Source organism: Phaseolus vulgaris, chromosome 3 (assembly GCF_051622355.1).
Source record: "Phaseolus vulgaris cultivar YP4 chromosome 3, ASM5162235v1, whole genome shotgun sequence".
Classification (NCBI taxonomy): domain Eukaryota; kingdom Viridiplantae; phylum Streptophyta; class Magnoliopsida; order Fabales; family Fabaceae; genus Phaseolus; species Phaseolus vulgaris.
The window spans coordinates 25,873,588-25,892,298 of record NC_143500.1 but is presented as its reverse complement, the minus strand read 5'-3'; the positions used below and the strand labels follow the sequence as shown (position 1 = coordinate 25,892,298).

The following is an 18,711-nucleotide window of genomic DNA, read 5'->3' as shown; positions in this document are numbered from 1 at the left end:
AAATATCACCAGTGTTGAGCAAAATTATATTTAATTTAGTATATAAAATTATGATATTTTTATTTTTATATTATTTTATCTACTATTTAATTGATCAGAGTTGAACAGTATAGAACATTTTAGATTCACTAAAAATAACTATCCTAGTAGATTCCTCATCCAAATACAATATAATAGATTTTTAGAAAATTTTATTTTTTAAATTTTTTTATCCAAATAATATATTTTTATCCTAAATTATTTTAAATTCTTTACAAATGAATTTTGCTCTTAGCATAGCTTGTTCAAACAACACAACAAGTACCTTTTTAGTTTTAATTTTATATTTGACGTTCTAGACACTCAAATCTTAGTTCTAGGAAGGAGCTGATAGGGACATAAAGTGAAAAACTGTTTGTTTTTAAGTTTATTTTGAAGTGGATCAATTTTTGCCTTGTATCATAAGTCATGTTATTATATATAAAAGTGTTTAACAGATGTTAAAAGAATACAAATTGAAATATTGGAAATAAATACTTGTACTATGAACAAACTATAATTTGTGTGTAATGACACAAATAGAGATTGACAGATTAATTTGTATGGTGGTCTATTCTTTCTCCTCCAAAGTGACAGATTATCAAACTCTATAATTAACCCGTAAATCTTTTTGAGAGTTTATTAATGGTTAAGAGTACACTAGATTTTAGTGTGAGTTGGATTGGTGGTGGAAGATGAAATTGGTTGAAAGAGCTAAATTAATGAGTTAAATAATAGAGAATTGCTTTTACTTATTTCCATGTCAATTTTGATGATATTTTCTTTAATATACTTTGTCTTCTATCCTCAACAACCACCTATATTACTGCACTTTCCTATTTTCTTTCTAGACCTCCATATACAGTCACACATGTTAAAAATTATTTTTCATGTAGAAAGATTTTGAATTGAATATTAAAGAAAATTATATTCATAATTCAAAAGTTAGAAGAATGGACGTGGCATTTTTTTTCAGATTATATAATCTTAAAATACCTTTTGTATTATATAATTTGAAATTAATGTTTTTACTTTTAAATCATCTTATCTAAAAATTATATTATGTAATTTAAAATTAATTTCTTTTTCACTTCTGGACAGTTAAGTTTTTATTTTACTTTCAGTGAATTTGGAAATTTATTTCTTTACAACACCAAATTAGCTGCACCACCACATATATGTTTATAAAGTATAACTTAAAGAAAATATCTGTTGAGAGTTTAAAATTAAGAGCCGTTGTCTACAGCACGGATCTCCAGCTTTGCTCAAAGACAAACTGCATAAACATTTGCTGCATACCACTTTACAAGTTATTATCTAAAAGAAGCACAAAAATGACCAGAGATATAAATCACAAAGGGTAAAAAAGATATTTAAAAAATAATTAGGAGTGTAAGAGGAAAAATATGGAGATGGAGAAAAGTAATAGTCAATATATTATTAGTAAAGTACCCATAACTTTGCCTAAATGGACGTTTGACACAAATTTTCTGATAACAAGAAATACATTTACAAAGGAAAAAAAAATACTCATTTAAAATTAATATTATCAGCAACACGTCCACAGAAAGGTATATTTCATTCAACTAAATTATATTGGGATATTAAATTATATTGGGATATTAAACTATTAAAATGACAGTATAATTTAAAGTTAAAAAAAAACACATGCACAATACACTTAGTATTTGATATTCTATTTCAAAAGTGAACATTTCCTTAATTTAATAATTACTATGGAGAAAAAGCTATATGCCGATTTATATTTTATTTGTTATATATATACATATATATTGTGGTTTCAATATAACCAATTATTATAAATTGAGATACAAATACTATAGCTCACTGGAAAAAAAAGAAACACTTAATGAATGATGGTAATAGACTAATTTGTAATATACTGTGCTGTTAACGAGTATGAATAATTTATAATGTGTGAAATACTTTTAATATTTAGACAAATTTTTTTATTCTTTTTAAATTTTTAAATATAATAAAAGTAAAATAGGAATATGAAATATGTACATAAAAAGAAAATTTCTTTTATATAATATTATAGATGTTAGCAGTTAAATAATCAAAATTTACGTGAAATATACAAACATTATTAAAAAAGCACAGTTCTATCCGTTATTTCAAAATTAACTGTAACCATAATTCTATAAAACCACTATCTAAATCAATTCTATCAACACGTCCATAGTTTATTTGTGTTATTCCCACTTTGTTGACCTAAATGCAGGCAAGCATAAATAAAATGGTCAAAATTTAGACTTGTAGTTGTGCTGAGTAGCATACAATAATTATTGATTCCAGACTAGTAGTAGTGAACAAAAAATGACATTAATTTGGAATAAATAACTCGGTCATTCAAGAGTTACTTATATTGAATGCATATACCAGTGAAGTAGTGAGACAAAAAAATGACATTTTGGAACTCAAACAACTTTGGTTCTAAAATCTTAACTGACTGCTGCCACTTGAGGGGGCGTCTGAAGACCAACAACACCGTAGCAGCGACTGCAGAGAGTAGGGTGGTCCAAAAATGAACCAACCTGCTGTGAATAATTCCAGCATCTTTCACACTTAGAACCCACAGCACGAGATATACCAATCCAGACTTTATTCTTCCCTTGAATTAGGCATTCACCACTATATGGTATAGTTACAGTATGTTCATCTTCCAATGAGGGAAGAATCTCCGCCTGCATATTGTCAAACAAATTACAACATAATCCAATTTATTCTATTGTGCCTCAAGACTCAATTGGCAATGATTCATTCTATTGCAATGTTAAAACAATATAATTTGATGCGTCCTAAGCAAGATTTTAATAGTTCCAACATCCTAATCTTCAAGTCAACTAAGAGGGAAATCACAATGCGAGATACATACCTGAGATGTTATGAATAGACGGTGCAATCTATCGGAATCATTTTTGGCTGCACATAGTTCCCGTAATTGGGATGCCAGGCTGGCTTCAGATGTATAGATATGAACCTTTGCATCTAGACTGGACCCAATTAGTTTACCTGTTCGAGCAACTTCCAAAACTCTATTCACTTCTGTTCTCAGCTGGCAAAGTAAGTTTTGCTTTAGAAACAAGCACCACCAACTTAAATAAAATATCTGATATCAATGTATAACTTAACAAAGAGAATGAAACTGATAAAAAGGTATAAAGAGAAATCACAGAAGTCACTTGTACATGAAGAACCAAATTATGCAGCCTTCCAAAATTTCACACTTTATTGTAAAAGTATTCTTTCATTTTCTGTCTATCATCTTTACATCCTTGTACATGTCAAATTGAATTTAGGAAAACCAACCTCGTAAAAAAGTGAAAAGATTGCCGAAACTGGACTTGAGAAAAATGAAAGATCAATCACTAATTTTCAGACTTCATAATTACTACTTGGATCAAGGAAATTGGTGATGCAATTCATATATATATATATATATCAAGAGTATATTACTAGAGATTACGTAGTACATAACATATCGACATAGTGAATTTATATTATGTAAAACAAAGATAATGTTGAGTAATTTTTGTATTTTGATAATTTAAAGGTGGTTATGTAGCCATGCTCTTATTTATCATCCTTAATGTTCTAACATCTTTTTCATGGGTAGAAAGGACTATCTTATTGTTCCGTCATGAACCACGAGGAAATATTGATTCAGATTGGCATCAGCTTATCTTAAAATCTGAGATAAAGGGTACCTCAAGAATATTCTCCCAAAAATTAATTTCTTCTGCAGGGAGGGCAAGCCATCTTTCATTGGAGATGGGCCATCTTGATTCAAATACATATTCAGCAACGGAACCAGCTTCAGTTATATACTGAAAAGGAAGATTCTGCCACACATCCTCAGCTAAATGAGGCAATATTGGTGCTAATATTCTCACAATGGAAAGGAGATGAGCTGCAAGAACTGTTTGGCAGCTTTTCCTCGTATAACTTGTTGATCCACTGCAGATTTTTAAGCGTACTGAGATGAGTTATGGAATTAAACAGAAACAATTAAGAAAATGAAAAACAGGCATCTATTCCTTGATGCCAAAAAGGAAGTGCATGCTAAATATCCTCAAAGAGGACGTAAACCAGAGAAACTTACCCAACATAAAGTCGATCCTTTGCAACATCAAAATAGAAATTTGACAGGTCAACAATAACAAACCTCTGCAAAATCTGAGACAATGGAGGGGATAAATGTGAATTTTGAAAATTAACCAATTCAATTAGAAAAAAATCCACCAAAATGATATGCTTAGCTAGCCAAAGTTTGATATAAAAGACTTCCCATATCACAACTTTCCAAGCATTTATTTCTATGGTTATGTTATGACACTGGATCCCTATAATTCTGTTTCCTTTTTTCCCTCTTTAAGGGATGAACCCTATGCATAAATACACATTACATATAAAGGAACGTTTCATGAAGATATAAAATATTACCTGAAATATTTTAAAAAACTGGTAATTTTCATAATTTCCTTGAATGTTTTTTACAACATTTTCAAGTTGAAAAAGTGCATGTTGATCAATCCTTGGAAGCTCATGGTATTGTACAGTGTATTCCGTCTGTCAATGAGACATAAACAGAGATGACATAGTGGAAAAAATATATAAAAGCCAGATATAGGCAAAGATAAATGTGACAGCATTATAACATAACATGTAACAATAGGCAGTAACTGCAGACAAAGAAAAGGAGAAGCTATCCATCAAACAAAAGGCTTTTAACTTCAATAGAATTCAAACTTACTTTCCAATCATGAAGATTTGCCAAGAGGTATCTCAAAGTTCCTCGCAACTTTCGGTAAACCTCAGACATTTGACGAAGAATCTGAGCGCCAATCATCACGTCACTCGTATAATCTACACTAGACACCCAAAGTCGGAGGACATCAGCTCCATATGCAGGTGCCTCCTGTGAATAGAGCAGATAAAAACCCTTACTTGAGGGGCTTTAAGGAGAGGAAAATTATAGTCTGGCAAAATTCCAAGACTAATTTATTCGATGATACATCAATATAACTAACCTTTTGATTTTTACCTCCTTCAATCACAAAACGTGGATCCACAACATTACCCAATGACTTGCTCATTTTTAAGCCTTTCTCATCCAATACAAATCCATGTGTTAAAACACTTGAATATGGAGCCTTCCCTGTATCAGACAAGAATGACAATGTTATAGTATCTAGGATATAATACTAGTTGATGAACTCATAAACTACAATACTGAACAGAAAAACATATATACTACAACTATACACTTGTTATCTCAAACAAAAGTCTTCTGTAGACAGTATTCTCTGCCATCACAAACCACACATAATAACACGCTATCCTAATTATACGCCCTAGTATAAGATATAATCCTAATAAATAGCTTCCATCAGTTATTTTCTTCTAAAGTATTTTGCACTTCAAAGTATGTTTCTGCTCTAGTGATCCAATCCTCAGGTTCTTCCCAGTAAAGGCTGGCAGTTCCACTATCTTAACCTCCATACAGTACTTATCCAAACCTTGGAAATTCGAATTTGAGCCCTGGTTGAAAGGATTTTCTTACTTATTAAGATTGAAACTCTCTTTTTCCACCATTGTTCTCTTCCCTAACAGCCTTTATATATTAAAGAGATGGCTGTTAGGAACCCAGTAAAAGGAAATCAAGAAACACAAAGACAGAGATAGAACTCTGAAAATTCCTCTGTTTATTGTGGTTCACTGTTACAGGAAGAAAAGCCTTCAAAGGGAACAACCTCCCTTTCTCCCAGGACTATTCCTGTTGTCAAAAACCAATACTCCCAAAAAACTCCCCTTCCCAAAACCTGTTGGTCTTCACTTAAAGACCAACCATACCCAACCAACAACTAACCGCTCCCTTAACGGTTCCTATTATTTCTCCTATGATACACCTTCCCTGTCATTTCCTTATTCTTATTTTCTGTCCTAACAATGGCTCTCTTCCATGTGTCCAATCCTCTCATCCAGTTGATATTCTTCTGATTGTTCCACCAATAAATCTGCAAAATCAAAACTCCAGGCCAAATGATGACCTTGCAGGCCTAAAAAATTTCCCTCCCTACTGATTCAACAGATCAGACTAAAAAATGACAGAACACAATTGATAAAAACTAATAAACTACAGCGCTGAACACAGAAATAACACATAATCCAACAATAGGCTTGCTGTCCCAGAAACTTGTCTATATAAAGAGTATTCTCTGCTGACAAACTACAATAACATCACACTTGCTTAATTACACACTACTATTAGATACAATCTTATTACATAACTGTCCAAAGCTACTTTTTGTGTAGAATTACCATCATATAGTTTCTAATGCTGCACTAATGCAGAATTACCGATAAAAAAAGTTATTTAATATCACATATAATCCTAATAATAACTGCGTTCATTTCCCAACTCACTTGGATCTCAGTTCCAATTAATGTATAAACATATGAAGACCATCTCAACCACACAACCGAACACAAGTATGCATTTTTATCTGCAGGCATTATGCAGTTGAATTATATAATTTGAACAGACAAATACAAAAGCTAATCCGCTAATGGTGTTGTGCATGTAATCTTCACTGTTGCTTAACATAGCAAGGAAAGTGAGATTGATTTGAAAACAGAACCAACCAACCAATCAACTAATATCAATCAGGAAAAAACATTTGCCTCACCAGTGTGGCAGTGTGAGATAAAAGACCATTACTTCTGATGAAACCAAAAAACGGATAAATAGTTAAAGTCTTAAATATAATCAATATAATAAAAGAAGTTCAGTGGCTTATTACCTTTTGTAGCTACACTTGTTAACAATGAACTTTGAAACCAGCCTCGATGCTGATCTGTTCCTTCAAGATACAAGTCTGCAGGATAACTAAGGGAGTCTCTTTTTCCCAAGACTGCAGCCCAGGAGGACCCTGAGGTTAGAAGTAAAAAGCCAAAGCAAATCATCAGCCTTGCTCAGGATGCTGAGGGTTTGGAGTAAGGGATTAAGGATTAAGGTCCTAGATTTAATTCATGTGATTGAGGTCAAAAGAGTAAGAAGAAAAAGGAACATCAATAAACAACTGGATAATCCAGTTATGGGAGTGGATCTAAAACACTATTCAATTAATTAAACATGTAGAAGAGTCCCTGAACACAAAAGTGTAAGTGGGAGTGGTTGAAAAACACATGAAACCATGCATTTGGGGAAGAAAACTATTTGGACCAGAATATTGTACCTGAATCAAACCATACATCCATTGTGTCAGTTCCCTTTTCATATTCTGCTGCCTTATCACGATATTTACTTGGGAGAAGATCCTCTACTGTCATGTACCACCATGCATCACCACCCTTTTGGGTTATGATAGCTGAAATAGTATCAAATTAAAATAAAAGATCAATCCCACTATCTAATTACCTCCACAGAACTAGCATTTTTAGATAAGCATAAGCCATTAAACAATTTTAATATTTACCACTGCATTCAACTATGTAGAATAAATCATTGTTTTGTCCATTAACATTTGAGATGGTACATGTACCAAAAAAATACTAACCTGATAGTTTGTACTCTTGAGAATTAAGAAAACAGAAATTTACCACATTTTGGACTCTTACATTTTATATGATCAATTGTCTCTTCATTCATAAGAGGCTCTCTGGACTGAAGATGATAAAATACTGGAATGGGGACACCCCATGTCCTTTGTCGTGATATGCACCAATCTGAGCGGCAAGAAGTCATTGCTGAGATTCTATTTTCTGCCTAAGCAATTCAAGTATATCAGCAACAAATATGACAAGTGGTGCATCTCTAAGGGAATACATGTCACAAATAAATGATATTATACAGCAACAGAAACTTGAAAAATAAAATAGCATACCTGAGGTGGAACCCATTTTACATGGTTAATAGCATCCACAGCAGCATGGCGAAATCCCTCCACAGATGCAAACCATTGCTCTGTTGCTCTAAATATTGTTGGTTTTTTGGTTCGCCAGTCATATGGATACTTGTGTTCTGCATCAGAAAAGAAGGGGAATGATGATTATATAGTCAATAATTATTTGCAGAATTCTTATGATTAGTGACAGAAGGAACTTACCATATGATTCTTCCATGATGAGCGAGAGATGTTCATCCAAGTATTTTACAACAGCAGTGTTACCTTCACCAAGAACATCAAGCCCACTAAACTGCCCAGCTTCTTCAGTGAACTTTCCATCATCATCTACTGGAGAAAATATGGGTAGTCCATATTTCTGGCCAGTCACGTAGTCCTCCTGACCATGTCCAGGAGCTGTGTGGACCAGTCCTGTTCCTGTTTCTGTTGTAATATAATCACCACCAATCACAACAGGACATTCCTTATCATCTATTGGATGAATATACCTGAGACAACAATGTGTACCCTCAGCGTAAAGTTTTCTTCCCTCAAGATTGTAAAAGGTAACATAATTATTATTAACATGAAATATTATGGAAATAACAAGCAAAACAAAGTAATTATTCATTTGCATACTTCCAACCTGTAGTTTTCCAACTCTGAACCCAATTGTTTTTTCTTGACAACAAGCTTCACACCCCATTTTGCCTCTAAACTTGGCACAAGCTCTGAAGCCACAATAAGAAATGGCTTCTTCTCGTCTTCCAAAACAAGTCCAAGCCGCCCTTTCTTGTTTTTTCCACCAGACGCAGGGTCAGGCTCCAGTAATGACTTTATTTCAACAACAGCATATTCAAGCTTAGGATTGACCGCAACAGCTGAGTGTAGAACAGTGGAATGCAGGTAAAGAAGAGAAAGAGTGACATAAGAAGATTATATTAAAAAACATTTAAGAACAAAAACGAGTTAAATCTTTGAGTACTTATAACATTTCTTTTGGTATAATTCATATTTTTTGGTATTATAACATTTAACACTGTATTTTTATGTGCCAATAGTTAACAAGAAATAATCATATGCAAAATATTGGCAAAAGGAAAACCTGACTACAGCACGTTAAGTAGTATGCCAATTATATCAAATGATTCAGTTAAAACATGATAAAAAACCATGGATACAGAAATTAAGAAAAATATGCAGTTTTGTTTACACTGAGACTGTGAACGGAATAAGTGTGAGATGGGGAAATTAAAACCACTAAGATCATAGGAACTGTAAAAGACATCCAGAAAAAAATAAGCTAACATTAAAAATATGACAAAATATGAAACATACCTGCATTGGCGGGAATAGTCCAGGGAGTTGTGGTCCATACAGCCAAGCACAAATTTGGAAATTCTTGTAGTAGGGAACTTGGTGTTAAAGGAGCACTCACAACTCTAAAAATGGCATATATGCTTCTTGAAATATGCTTTTCAGGATACTACATAGAAATCAAACAAGTAGAAATGTAAATACTCCAAACTCCATCATATCAGATTTTAGAGAGAAACTGCATGCATATATGTGCATGGACATACTCAGAAATGTACATACGTATATAAAATTATTCAAGTTCTACCCACACTAAACACCATATTGGCAGCATTAGTATTTAGGATATATGGTTCATATTAAGAAGAATAACATAATGGTATATCATTATACCTCCAACTCAGCCTCAGCAAGTGCTGTTCGTGACGAAGGACTCCAGTGAACAGGTTTTCTGCCTCTGTATATATAGCCTTTCAAGGCCATCTGGCCAAACACTTCAATCTAGAAAGTTATAAGAACAAACTGTGAGGGTTGCATAACAATAACCAGTTACAGTTTGAAGTCAAGCCCCAGAGAAACCAACAAAACGAAAGCAAAAACAGCATTCTTGTTAAATATAGTATTATTTGGTTGTTTGCTTTACCATTGAAAAGCATTCTGTTACAGTTGATAGCACAACATTCCTAACTGAATGTAAAGATATCAACTTTCAAATATATTATACAATGATAGGACACATTGAAGTGCTAAAATCATGTTTGATTAACATGCATGTAGGGGTAAATGAGAAAAGCTGTACCAGCTACCTGGGCTGCTTCATATTCAGGGTCTAGAGTAAGATAGGGATCATTCCAGTCTGCCCATACTCCATAGCGCTGCAAACATTTAGTAACATGCTTAAGGTACAAAATTTCCCTACTAATTAGAATAAAAAATAAATGTGAAATGTTAATTGTGTATAACTAAACAAAAAACATTACAATATAAAGAAAAGAAATCAAAGAGAGAACTGCAAAACAAAAAAAGGACCTTAAAAGATGACATCTGTTTCTTAACAGTTTCTTTGGCAAATTTAGCAGCCTTTGCTCTCAACTTTAATGGTGTGAGGTCACTTCTAGCCTTTTGATCCAGTGACTGCAAAACTGAAATAATTCAAAGCAACCATTAAGTATTTTGATTTCAACATAATTTGTGACAATGAAAATAATGTTTAACCCAAAAGAATAATGATAAATTTTCATTTTTAATAGAATTACAAACTTTTATCCTATTACTTCTTAGATAGTAGACACGGTTAAGAGAGGTGTGGGAGAGAAAGAGAGATGGGCAAGAGGGATTAATCACGCATACCTCAATTTAGAAGTGTCATGGAGTCGGACACATTTTTTACACTAACACTTATCCAAAATGGATCCGATTCTCCCCTTTAGGTGTCCAATTAAAAAATCAATAATTGTCAGTCAGACACTTGAGCTGACGCCTCCATATAACTCAAACACTTAAGTCAACACCCCAATACAGTTGTATACACACTAATATTATTAAAAAAAATATTCATTTGATAACTTTAAGAAAATTCAACATAGAATACAATATGGTATAATTAAAATAAATGGCTTGCAGTTTTAAGTATCATTATCATAAAATCAAATGTAAAGCTAGTTTGAGAAGGTGAGGTACCTTTCTCAAAGATATAATTTCATTCTTTATATTCTTTTGTACGACTCATCATCATAGGGAAATAGTAAATATACAAGAATATAGAAAAAATTGATTATCAATTTAGATCTTTTTAAGAGAAATTCAAATTAAATGAAATGAAATGTGAGTATCATATATATATATGTGTGTGTGTGTGTGTGTAAAAAGGGAGATTATTAAGGTGAGAGGAGTAAATCTACACTATATAACCATACATGGATGATCAGGATTAAGAGTTATTTGATGATTACATGACGAGTTTAAAAAAGTCACATGACTTTGTGATTCAATCTTAACCATTCATATATGGTCTAGATTTTTTATCTCTTAATCTCTCGTATAAATACTCCTCTCACTTGGTACACTCCTTATAAATAGAGAGAAAGAACGTATCTAGTGACAGGACTTTTATTATGTGAAAGTGAGAGGAATACATGTTGTCCATTAGATCTTATTGTGAAATAACTAAATCATGTAAAAGTCACAAGTCACATTAAATCTTGACCATTCATGTGTATATATATATGCAATGTCTTAATCCTATATTTTAAAAATTAGATGTGTCCATGATTGAGTTTGTGATTCATAGGAGATAATAGGAAAGATAGGTGCAGAAGAAAAAAGAGAAAGAAAGAAAGAAAAGGTTAAACAGACAGACCGGAAGAAAGGTGTAGATGACAGGAAGGAGTCATGTGTGTTAGTGAAAGACGGAGAAAGTTGGGAGGAAAGATTGATGCAAGCAAGCACCAAAATTTCGAGATGAGAGTTGAAAATGAGATAATGGAAGAAAGAAAGAATTTCAATTCTTTCATTTGAGATGATGTTATTTGAAATCATTTCATTATACTAGACAAAAATTGACCTATTATAGATTAAAAAACATCTTCAGATCAGATATTCAAATGCAGCCATTTTAATATTCTAAATTCACTTGAGAATTAAATTCCTATATCAAAACACCTCATTCAAACACACTCGGAAGCATATCTATTCACTACAAAATAAGTGTATGTTTGGATGCTACTAGGGAGAACAACATTCACTCTCAAAGAAAAAAAATCTTTCTTCTTCATTTTGTGTCTTAGAATTCAGGAATGTGCATTGAAATTCCCAAAATCATGTCGCCAACTTTCATCTAAACAGCCTAAATCATTCAATTTATTTCTAAGCAAGAATTAACAAATTTTATAATATTGCAAACATGCTAGAAATGTAGGGGAGCAAATAATTTGAATTCCTAAAACCAAGGTCTTGTAAAATCAAGATCACATAATTAAAAAAATATACATTGAATTCTAGCACTCCTAAATTCCATATTAGAAGGCAAAGCTCATGACGTATTGAATAAATCATAATGACTGAGAAACATAATAACAATATTGTTCCCTCCTTTACACCCTATAGCTTATGCACAACTCATAAACTTCACAAATACATTTACAATATAAAAGGGCTTGCCGCTGCCTACATGACTACAAGCCAGGGAAAAATTGCCCTTATTTCCAGAACAAAACACATGGATCAAAAGGTAGATGCCTAAAATTTTAATTGTTAATAAAAATTTGAGATATTTAAAAATATATATGCAATGCAAGAATCAGTTAGTGCAAAATGTACTTTCTAACAAAAGGGATTTACTTCACTATACTTCACAACGTGCACATTTTATTGACATCTGCAACTACTCCAAATGCATTTATTGATAAAAGCACATAACACAAAATCATTGAGTATAAGAACTATCTCTATAATTCAAGACTTCATTCAACTTTGACATGTGCCAAACACAAAAAATGTAGGATCAACACAAGACATTCTTGAATACAACATAGTATCAGAACTAGCCACATCTGGTTATACTAACATTCATACTTGCCTTTTAATTCAATTGGTAGGCCATGACAATCCCATCCAGGTATAAAATAAACTTTATAATTTTGAAGAACCTGCAGACAAACAAAAGTAAAATATTCTCAAAATCGGTGTTTAGTGCCTACTTGATTATATCAGCAAGAGAATGCAAAATATATTGTTGCACGTGTCAGATGATTAAAACAAAAAATATGCTTCAAATGTTACATTACGGTAGCAATAAAACATACCTTATAACGATTTATAATATCCTTTAAAATTTTATTTAAGGCATGCCCTATGTGAAGATCACCATTGGCATATGGAGGGCCATCATGAAGGATAAAATTTGCCTGATCAAGTAATTAAAAGTAGGTTAATACGTTCATAAAACTAGAAGTTTTAAAAGCTGAGAGGACAGCCCAAAACTTACTCCGCTATTTTTCTCAACAACTTTCTTGAATACTTGATTCTCTTCCCAAATTTTCTGAATTTCAGGCTCCCTTACTGAAGAATTAGCTCTCATACCAAATGTTGTCTTGGGAAGATCAACAGTGTGCTTGTATTTTCCATCTTCTTGCTTGATTCCTAAAGAAATTAACAGGACAAACAGCAACGGATTAGAAAAAAGGAGTACAAAGCAATGTGAAATAGCAAATAGACTACCTTCAGAAGCTTTCTTTCCAGCCATAACCGGCCCTCGTGATCTTCGCTTTGAAGAACATAAATTGTCCCTTGAATAAGTACAATAGTATGATACGTATGGGATAGATACCACTTTAACTGATGAGATCCCTCGAGAATAAAACAAGCCAATAGAGTTAGTACTCCTGGAAGAGGAACAAGCTGCTCGTAATAGCACCTGAGAATTTTAAAAAACATGTCACACCGATGTATTACAGGTTACTACAGCAGAGAGAGAGAGAAATCCATCAAACCATCAGCTATAGAGAATTAGTTGCAAAAGAATATGTTGCCTTAAACCTTTGTTCCACCACAACATTTTGAAAAACTTGCATGAAAGCACGTCAACAATAATTCTTCCGAACAACATAATTATGGGCAGATTTGTATATTTTGTTGCAATTGTGAGACGAACGACGTTCCCAGGAAGACTAGAACACCAACGCAAACATATTCCACGATTTTACAGAGAAGTTAAAACAATGAAGGGAGAGTTTCAGAAACACTTCCCTCTGGTAAAAGCAAATAACAATTTCAATTCTCACTTAGACAATTCATCGAGCACATCGCCTATCTCAGGCTAAAAGGATAAAAAGGCCACCGCACACGTCCAATGCGTGACTAGCAGGAGCAATTTGATATCATTGGCTAAACGCAGAAGGAACGGAACTTTTACAGACACAAAGCAATGAATCCATTGTGACAAAGTGTGAATTGAAAAACAACAATAAACAGCATCCCAAACTTAACTGTGTTATTTATGAAGCGCAGCACAGTGGGTTAAAAAAACGGTGGTTAGCGTTGAGGAAGAAGCATTAAATAGTAGATAGAGTACCCTGTAAGAAGAGGAATGCGCCATGGTGGATTGCGTTGGTTTTAAATTGAAAGCGGAGGAATTTGAAGTGAGGGATTTGAGAAGAGACATGGTGGAAACCACTCAACTCAACTGAGTGAGGAAGAAACGAAGATTCATTCATTCATTCGGATAACTACGACTCTCCAACCTAAGCCACACTCACTACCATTTCTTCTTGCGTTCGTCTTTTCGCCAACAACTATTATCTACTACTTCTCCAAACGAATAGATAACTTGTTTTAAATTTCTTCTCTCAAAATTCCTGTCTATATAATTTAATTTAACTTTTTAATATCTTAATTTCATGATAAAATCTCTTTAAAAAATTATAATTAACTACTGCTAAAATATATGACAAGTATTCTTTTCACAAGAGTTTATTTTACGCATTGTCTACGCAAAAAGTTTTGGTGTTAGGATTTTCAAACCATTACTCCCCATACTAGATATTAACTCCACTTTTGATAAGAAAATAATATTACATATAATTTAATACACGAATTAAAATTACACATGTATTTGTGGCGTTCAATTAATAATAACTTTATAAATACAAAATTGCATTTAAAATATTTCGTAATAATTATGAAAAAAATTAAGAGATCAATTTTATATAATTATTTTATAAACTATTTTTATTATTATTAACATAAGTTTTACAAACTAATATTTTTTAACATTAATACGCATAATAAAACTTTAAGTATATTTTAATTTCTCTATATGCGGGTTTAAGTGTTATATTTTGTAACAGTTACTTTTATTTTGAATGTTTTTTTTAGTTTGTGTAATTTATTGATTTTGGATTTAGACGTTTTAATTTTTTAAATAGTTTTTTTTTCATATTAATCATTGCCATCAAACAAATATTTGATATGGCATTGGTATGATAATACTGTTTTATTTTGCTTCTGTGATCTTATAATGTCACGTAAATTTGAATATCTTATATAAAAAATAGTTTTAATATTAAAATTGTTAAGTGAGTGCTTAACTTATGAATAAAAAAGGTTAGTTTTCATCCTCATATTAACTCCTCTATTAACAATCAAATGTTTTCTCATTAATCTTTCTCCTTCAATGCATAAAAATTTATGTAACTTTGCTTATAAGTAAAAATGAATGAACTTCTTTATACATACACACATATATATATGAAGTGAGATGATTTGATTAGTCATACTTTTTTATTTCATTCTCAGACATGAAGTGCCTTTTCTAAAGCAGGTTTAAAATAAAAAGCTTTAACTCTAGAATAAGGAAAACTTTTCTTTGTAATGTCTACATTGAATCTAGAAAATCAGGCAATGATTACAAAACACAACACAATTAAACACTTCAAAATAAATTTTACAATATCACACAACCATTGAAATCAACACTTGGGATGTAGGAATATATGCTTCCATTTTCTAAAAGAAGTATAATCGTGGAATTTTCTAATAGCCATGACTTCCAACCAAGTTGTAATGTCATGACACTGTTGTTTATTACCCCCTAAGTCCTCTAAAAATGCATTACTTTCAGTAGATAAGATTTGAAAAAAAAAATCAGCAACAAAGCTACTGATGCTAACATTCTGACCCCTAAGATCATGGTCCCAGTGGCGGCATGACTACCGAGAATTGAGATCCCCGAAAAGCTGAGACATGAATTCGGCTATCATATCTCATATTCAACTAAATCATTTGCCAGTTGAATGTCTAGGTTAATTCCAATTGGCAGAAAATTTTAGATGAGCAGGAGACTGCAACAATGAAGAAATTACATGGCACAGAGGCTGGGAATGGTCGTGGAAAAGAAAATGCTTCCAATGATCGAAGAGCGTTTGAGGTCTTGAAACAGAAGACACTTCAGATAGGATCTTCAGAGAGAAACACAAAGCTAATAATTGGCTTCTCCATCTAAGTCCATTGGGAAGCACACAGTCCCCTGACATATTCTTTCCACATAATGGATGGTTTTCAACAAGAGCCACTGGACACATGAAACTTGGACTCAATTCACACAGATTATGTACCGCTTCTCTAATTGACTGTTGAACAAGATAGGATTTTTGAGCAACAAATACTTCATAGCTCAAAGGGGATCCTGATGGTCCATCAAAAGGAACAGAAGCAGCATGTGTCAATGCAAGAATTGCATGTTGCCATATTGAGGGACCGAGAGAATTTGTGATTGACCTTAATATCGGTAAATCATTTAAATCTCTGGTTTGGAGATCTGCTCGATCAACATAAAGAGTGATATCCGGAGGAAACTTTTTGATATACCTCTCTATGGATGACAACATCTTTCGGTTGAAAGCTTGCTCCTTCATAGAGGACTTCAGACCAGGTGTGTCAAGGATTCTGATCTTGATTCCATCTATAGTTCCACAAACCTCTTTTATAGAAGTTGTGGCAGGTTCAAATGCACTTGTCACAACCTTCATTTCACCAAAAATAGAATTTATGGTAGCACTCTTTCCCACCCCACTTTCCCCGAGAACTAGAATGTTCAAAGAGAAGTCTAAATCATGCGGACAATTTGCTTCAAGCTTCTTCGCTAATGATTTTGCTGATCTTATGACAAATTCCTGATTCAAGCGCCTTTCAATATCTGCAACCAACCTGCACAAAACTTTAGAAACCAAGGAATCTTCAATGGATAAATTTAATCGCTGGACAAGCCTCAAGAATTTCACACTTATGGTCTGCATCTTCTGAATTTTTTCCTTTTCTTTCTTAGTTATGCTGTGTTGGAAACCGGTTCGAGCATTGCTATATGGTAAGGAGCTGAAACTATCTGGGACTTCCTCCAGACAGATCACACTGGATTCATCAGCGGAGGTGACTGTACCTGAGCTACCATCTGATTCAGCATCACCATCAGCATAGATAAATCGGACTTTTGCATTATCCTTTGGTAAGTCCACCGTTCCATGTGAACTCCTGATGAACCGTATTCCTTGAGAATCCTTTCCAGAACCTTTTGAACCCAAAAGAATAGAGAGAGCTGAAATTTGTTCCTTGAACTGCTCAAAGGCAACCGACATCAACCCTGCATCTCCATCTGAAGCACAACTTTCACTTTCTGATTCTTGACATGCGGAGTTTAACTCAACGGTGGCCTCTTCTTTTGCAGTGTATCCCAAGTCAAGTTTTTCCACATTTTCATGTGAATCGTAATCACAAAACAGCTCATCTTCTAGACTAACATCTTTAGACAAATCCTTTTCCAAATAACATTCTGGAAGAAGTGTGGGATAAAAAAGTTCACAAGATTCAACACTAAGAGTTTTGTTACCTTCATAAACACCATAATTGGATTCAAAACCAGCAGAAGAATCGTGAAATTCAGCATTTGAGTTTACCGCAGATGTAGCTATACTAACCTGATTCTCACAGTCACTCACTTGATCAGCAGCAACACCTCCATCTGCATTAGCTTCCGTGGTTTGAGTTGGTGTACTGTACTCAACATTTTCCGCAAAAGCTTCAGATACAGGTTCACCCGCCATGCAATGTACATGGGAATTAAGTTCTGGTAGATGATTGAAACTCATATCCTGTTCCTTCACTAAGCTGTTGTTATAATCTTCATAATACTCAACACCGTCAGCCTCAATCAACTTAACACTCTCCAATTCATCGAAAACCACTCTTGAGCTGCCAAATTGCTCGTTTTGTGAATGCTGCGAGATAACATCTGAATGCGTTGCACTAGAGGTTGAGTATTCATCACAAGCAACCCTAATTCCAAGAACTTGGCCCTGACCGGGCTCATCATCCACATACAGTTTGTCGTCGTCACTACCACTGAAAGATTCGAAATCATTCGCCAGCAATGATTGATTAACAGGTAATGAGTTTACATAAATAGAAGGCTGGTGATTTTCTTCTTCCGAGTCCATAAGCTCAATTGTGGGCGCGCCAAAAGTGTTCCCCGACACTCTCGCAAGACTCAACGTGTCCCCTCTTATTGCTTCTTCTTCTTCTTCCTCCTCTTCGTCAGTAAAAGTAGACAAATGAGCAAAGGGAGTAGCACGCAAAGGAGCAGCGTGCATGGGAGATAGCTCCACACACTCATCGTCTTCAACAAACTCTTCTTCTTGTTCTTCTTGGGAGGTGTAATCAGACTGAGAAAGTGTGGCATGACTAGAAATGTCGGTTTCAGAATCATCGAGTTCGAGGGTAAGAGGAGCTCGAATTTGAGGAGGGAGAGAGTTGGCGAAGAAGAAGAACCCCTTTGAGTCTGAAGAAGCCATGCGGTGTGGGATTGAGACTTTGGCACACAAATTTCAAAATTCAGATTTCGACAACCTATCCTTTCGAGCATATTTAAAGACAAAAAACAGTTGGGCCAAAACCAAAGGACGCTGGTAATAAGTTG

General features: G+C 33.6%; 2 protein-coding genes across 4 annotated transcripts; both read right to left on the bottom strand.

Annotated features, from left to right (window-relative positions):
• Positions 1-2,270: 2,270 nt before the first annotated feature.
• OVA2 (tRNA synthetase class I (I, L, M and V) family protein) lies at positions 2,271-14,601 on the bottom strand. 3 transcript variants are annotated; one of them, XR_016519616.1, is made up of 22 exons: positions 14,317-14,578; positions 13,464-13,659; positions 13,231-13,385; positions 13,049-13,150; positions 12,823-12,892; positions 10,275-10,387; positions 10,052-10,120; positions 9,639-9,746; positions 9,267-9,414; positions 8,575-8,809; positions 8,151-8,437; positions 7,929-8,065; positions 7,663-7,806; positions 7,281-7,412; positions 6,846-6,974; positions 5,073-5,200; positions 4,796-4,960; positions 4,486-4,611; positions 4,145-4,218; positions 3,750-3,999; positions 2,918-3,097; positions 2,271-2,726 (listed from the first exon to the last, which is right to left on the bottom strand). XR_016519616.1 is itself a non-coding variant. In XM_068607243.1 (22 exons), exons 1-22 carry the CDS (start codon positions 14,404-14,406, stop codon positions 2,484-2,486), a joined length of 3,285 nt encoding a protein of 1,094 aa, XP_068463344.1. In that variant the 5' UTR covers positions 14,407-14,601; the 3' UTR covers positions 2,271-2,483. The 3 variants fall into 3 exon arrangements, 2 of the variants coding, with proteins under 2 accessions (XP_068463344.1, XP_090156662.1); XM_068607243.1 differs by having other exon boundaries at positions 7,663-7,810; positions 14,317-14,601; XM_090300536.1 differs by lacking the exons at positions 10,275-10,387; positions 12,823-12,892; positions 13,049-13,150; ... (1 more) ...; positions 13,464-13,659; positions 14,317-14,578 and having other exon boundaries at positions 7,663-7,810; positions 10,045-10,120.
• A 992-nt stretch (positions 14,602-15,593) lies between these two features.
• Positions 15,594-18,643, bottom strand: LOC137806882 (uncharacterized). The gene has a single exon (XM_068607241.2). It carries the CDS (start codon positions 18,584-18,586, stop codon positions 16,046-16,048), a length of 2,541 nt encoding a protein of 846 aa, XP_068463342.1. The 5' UTR covers positions 18,587-18,643; the 3' UTR covers positions 15,594-16,045.
• Positions 18,644-18,711: the final 68 nt, after the last annotated feature.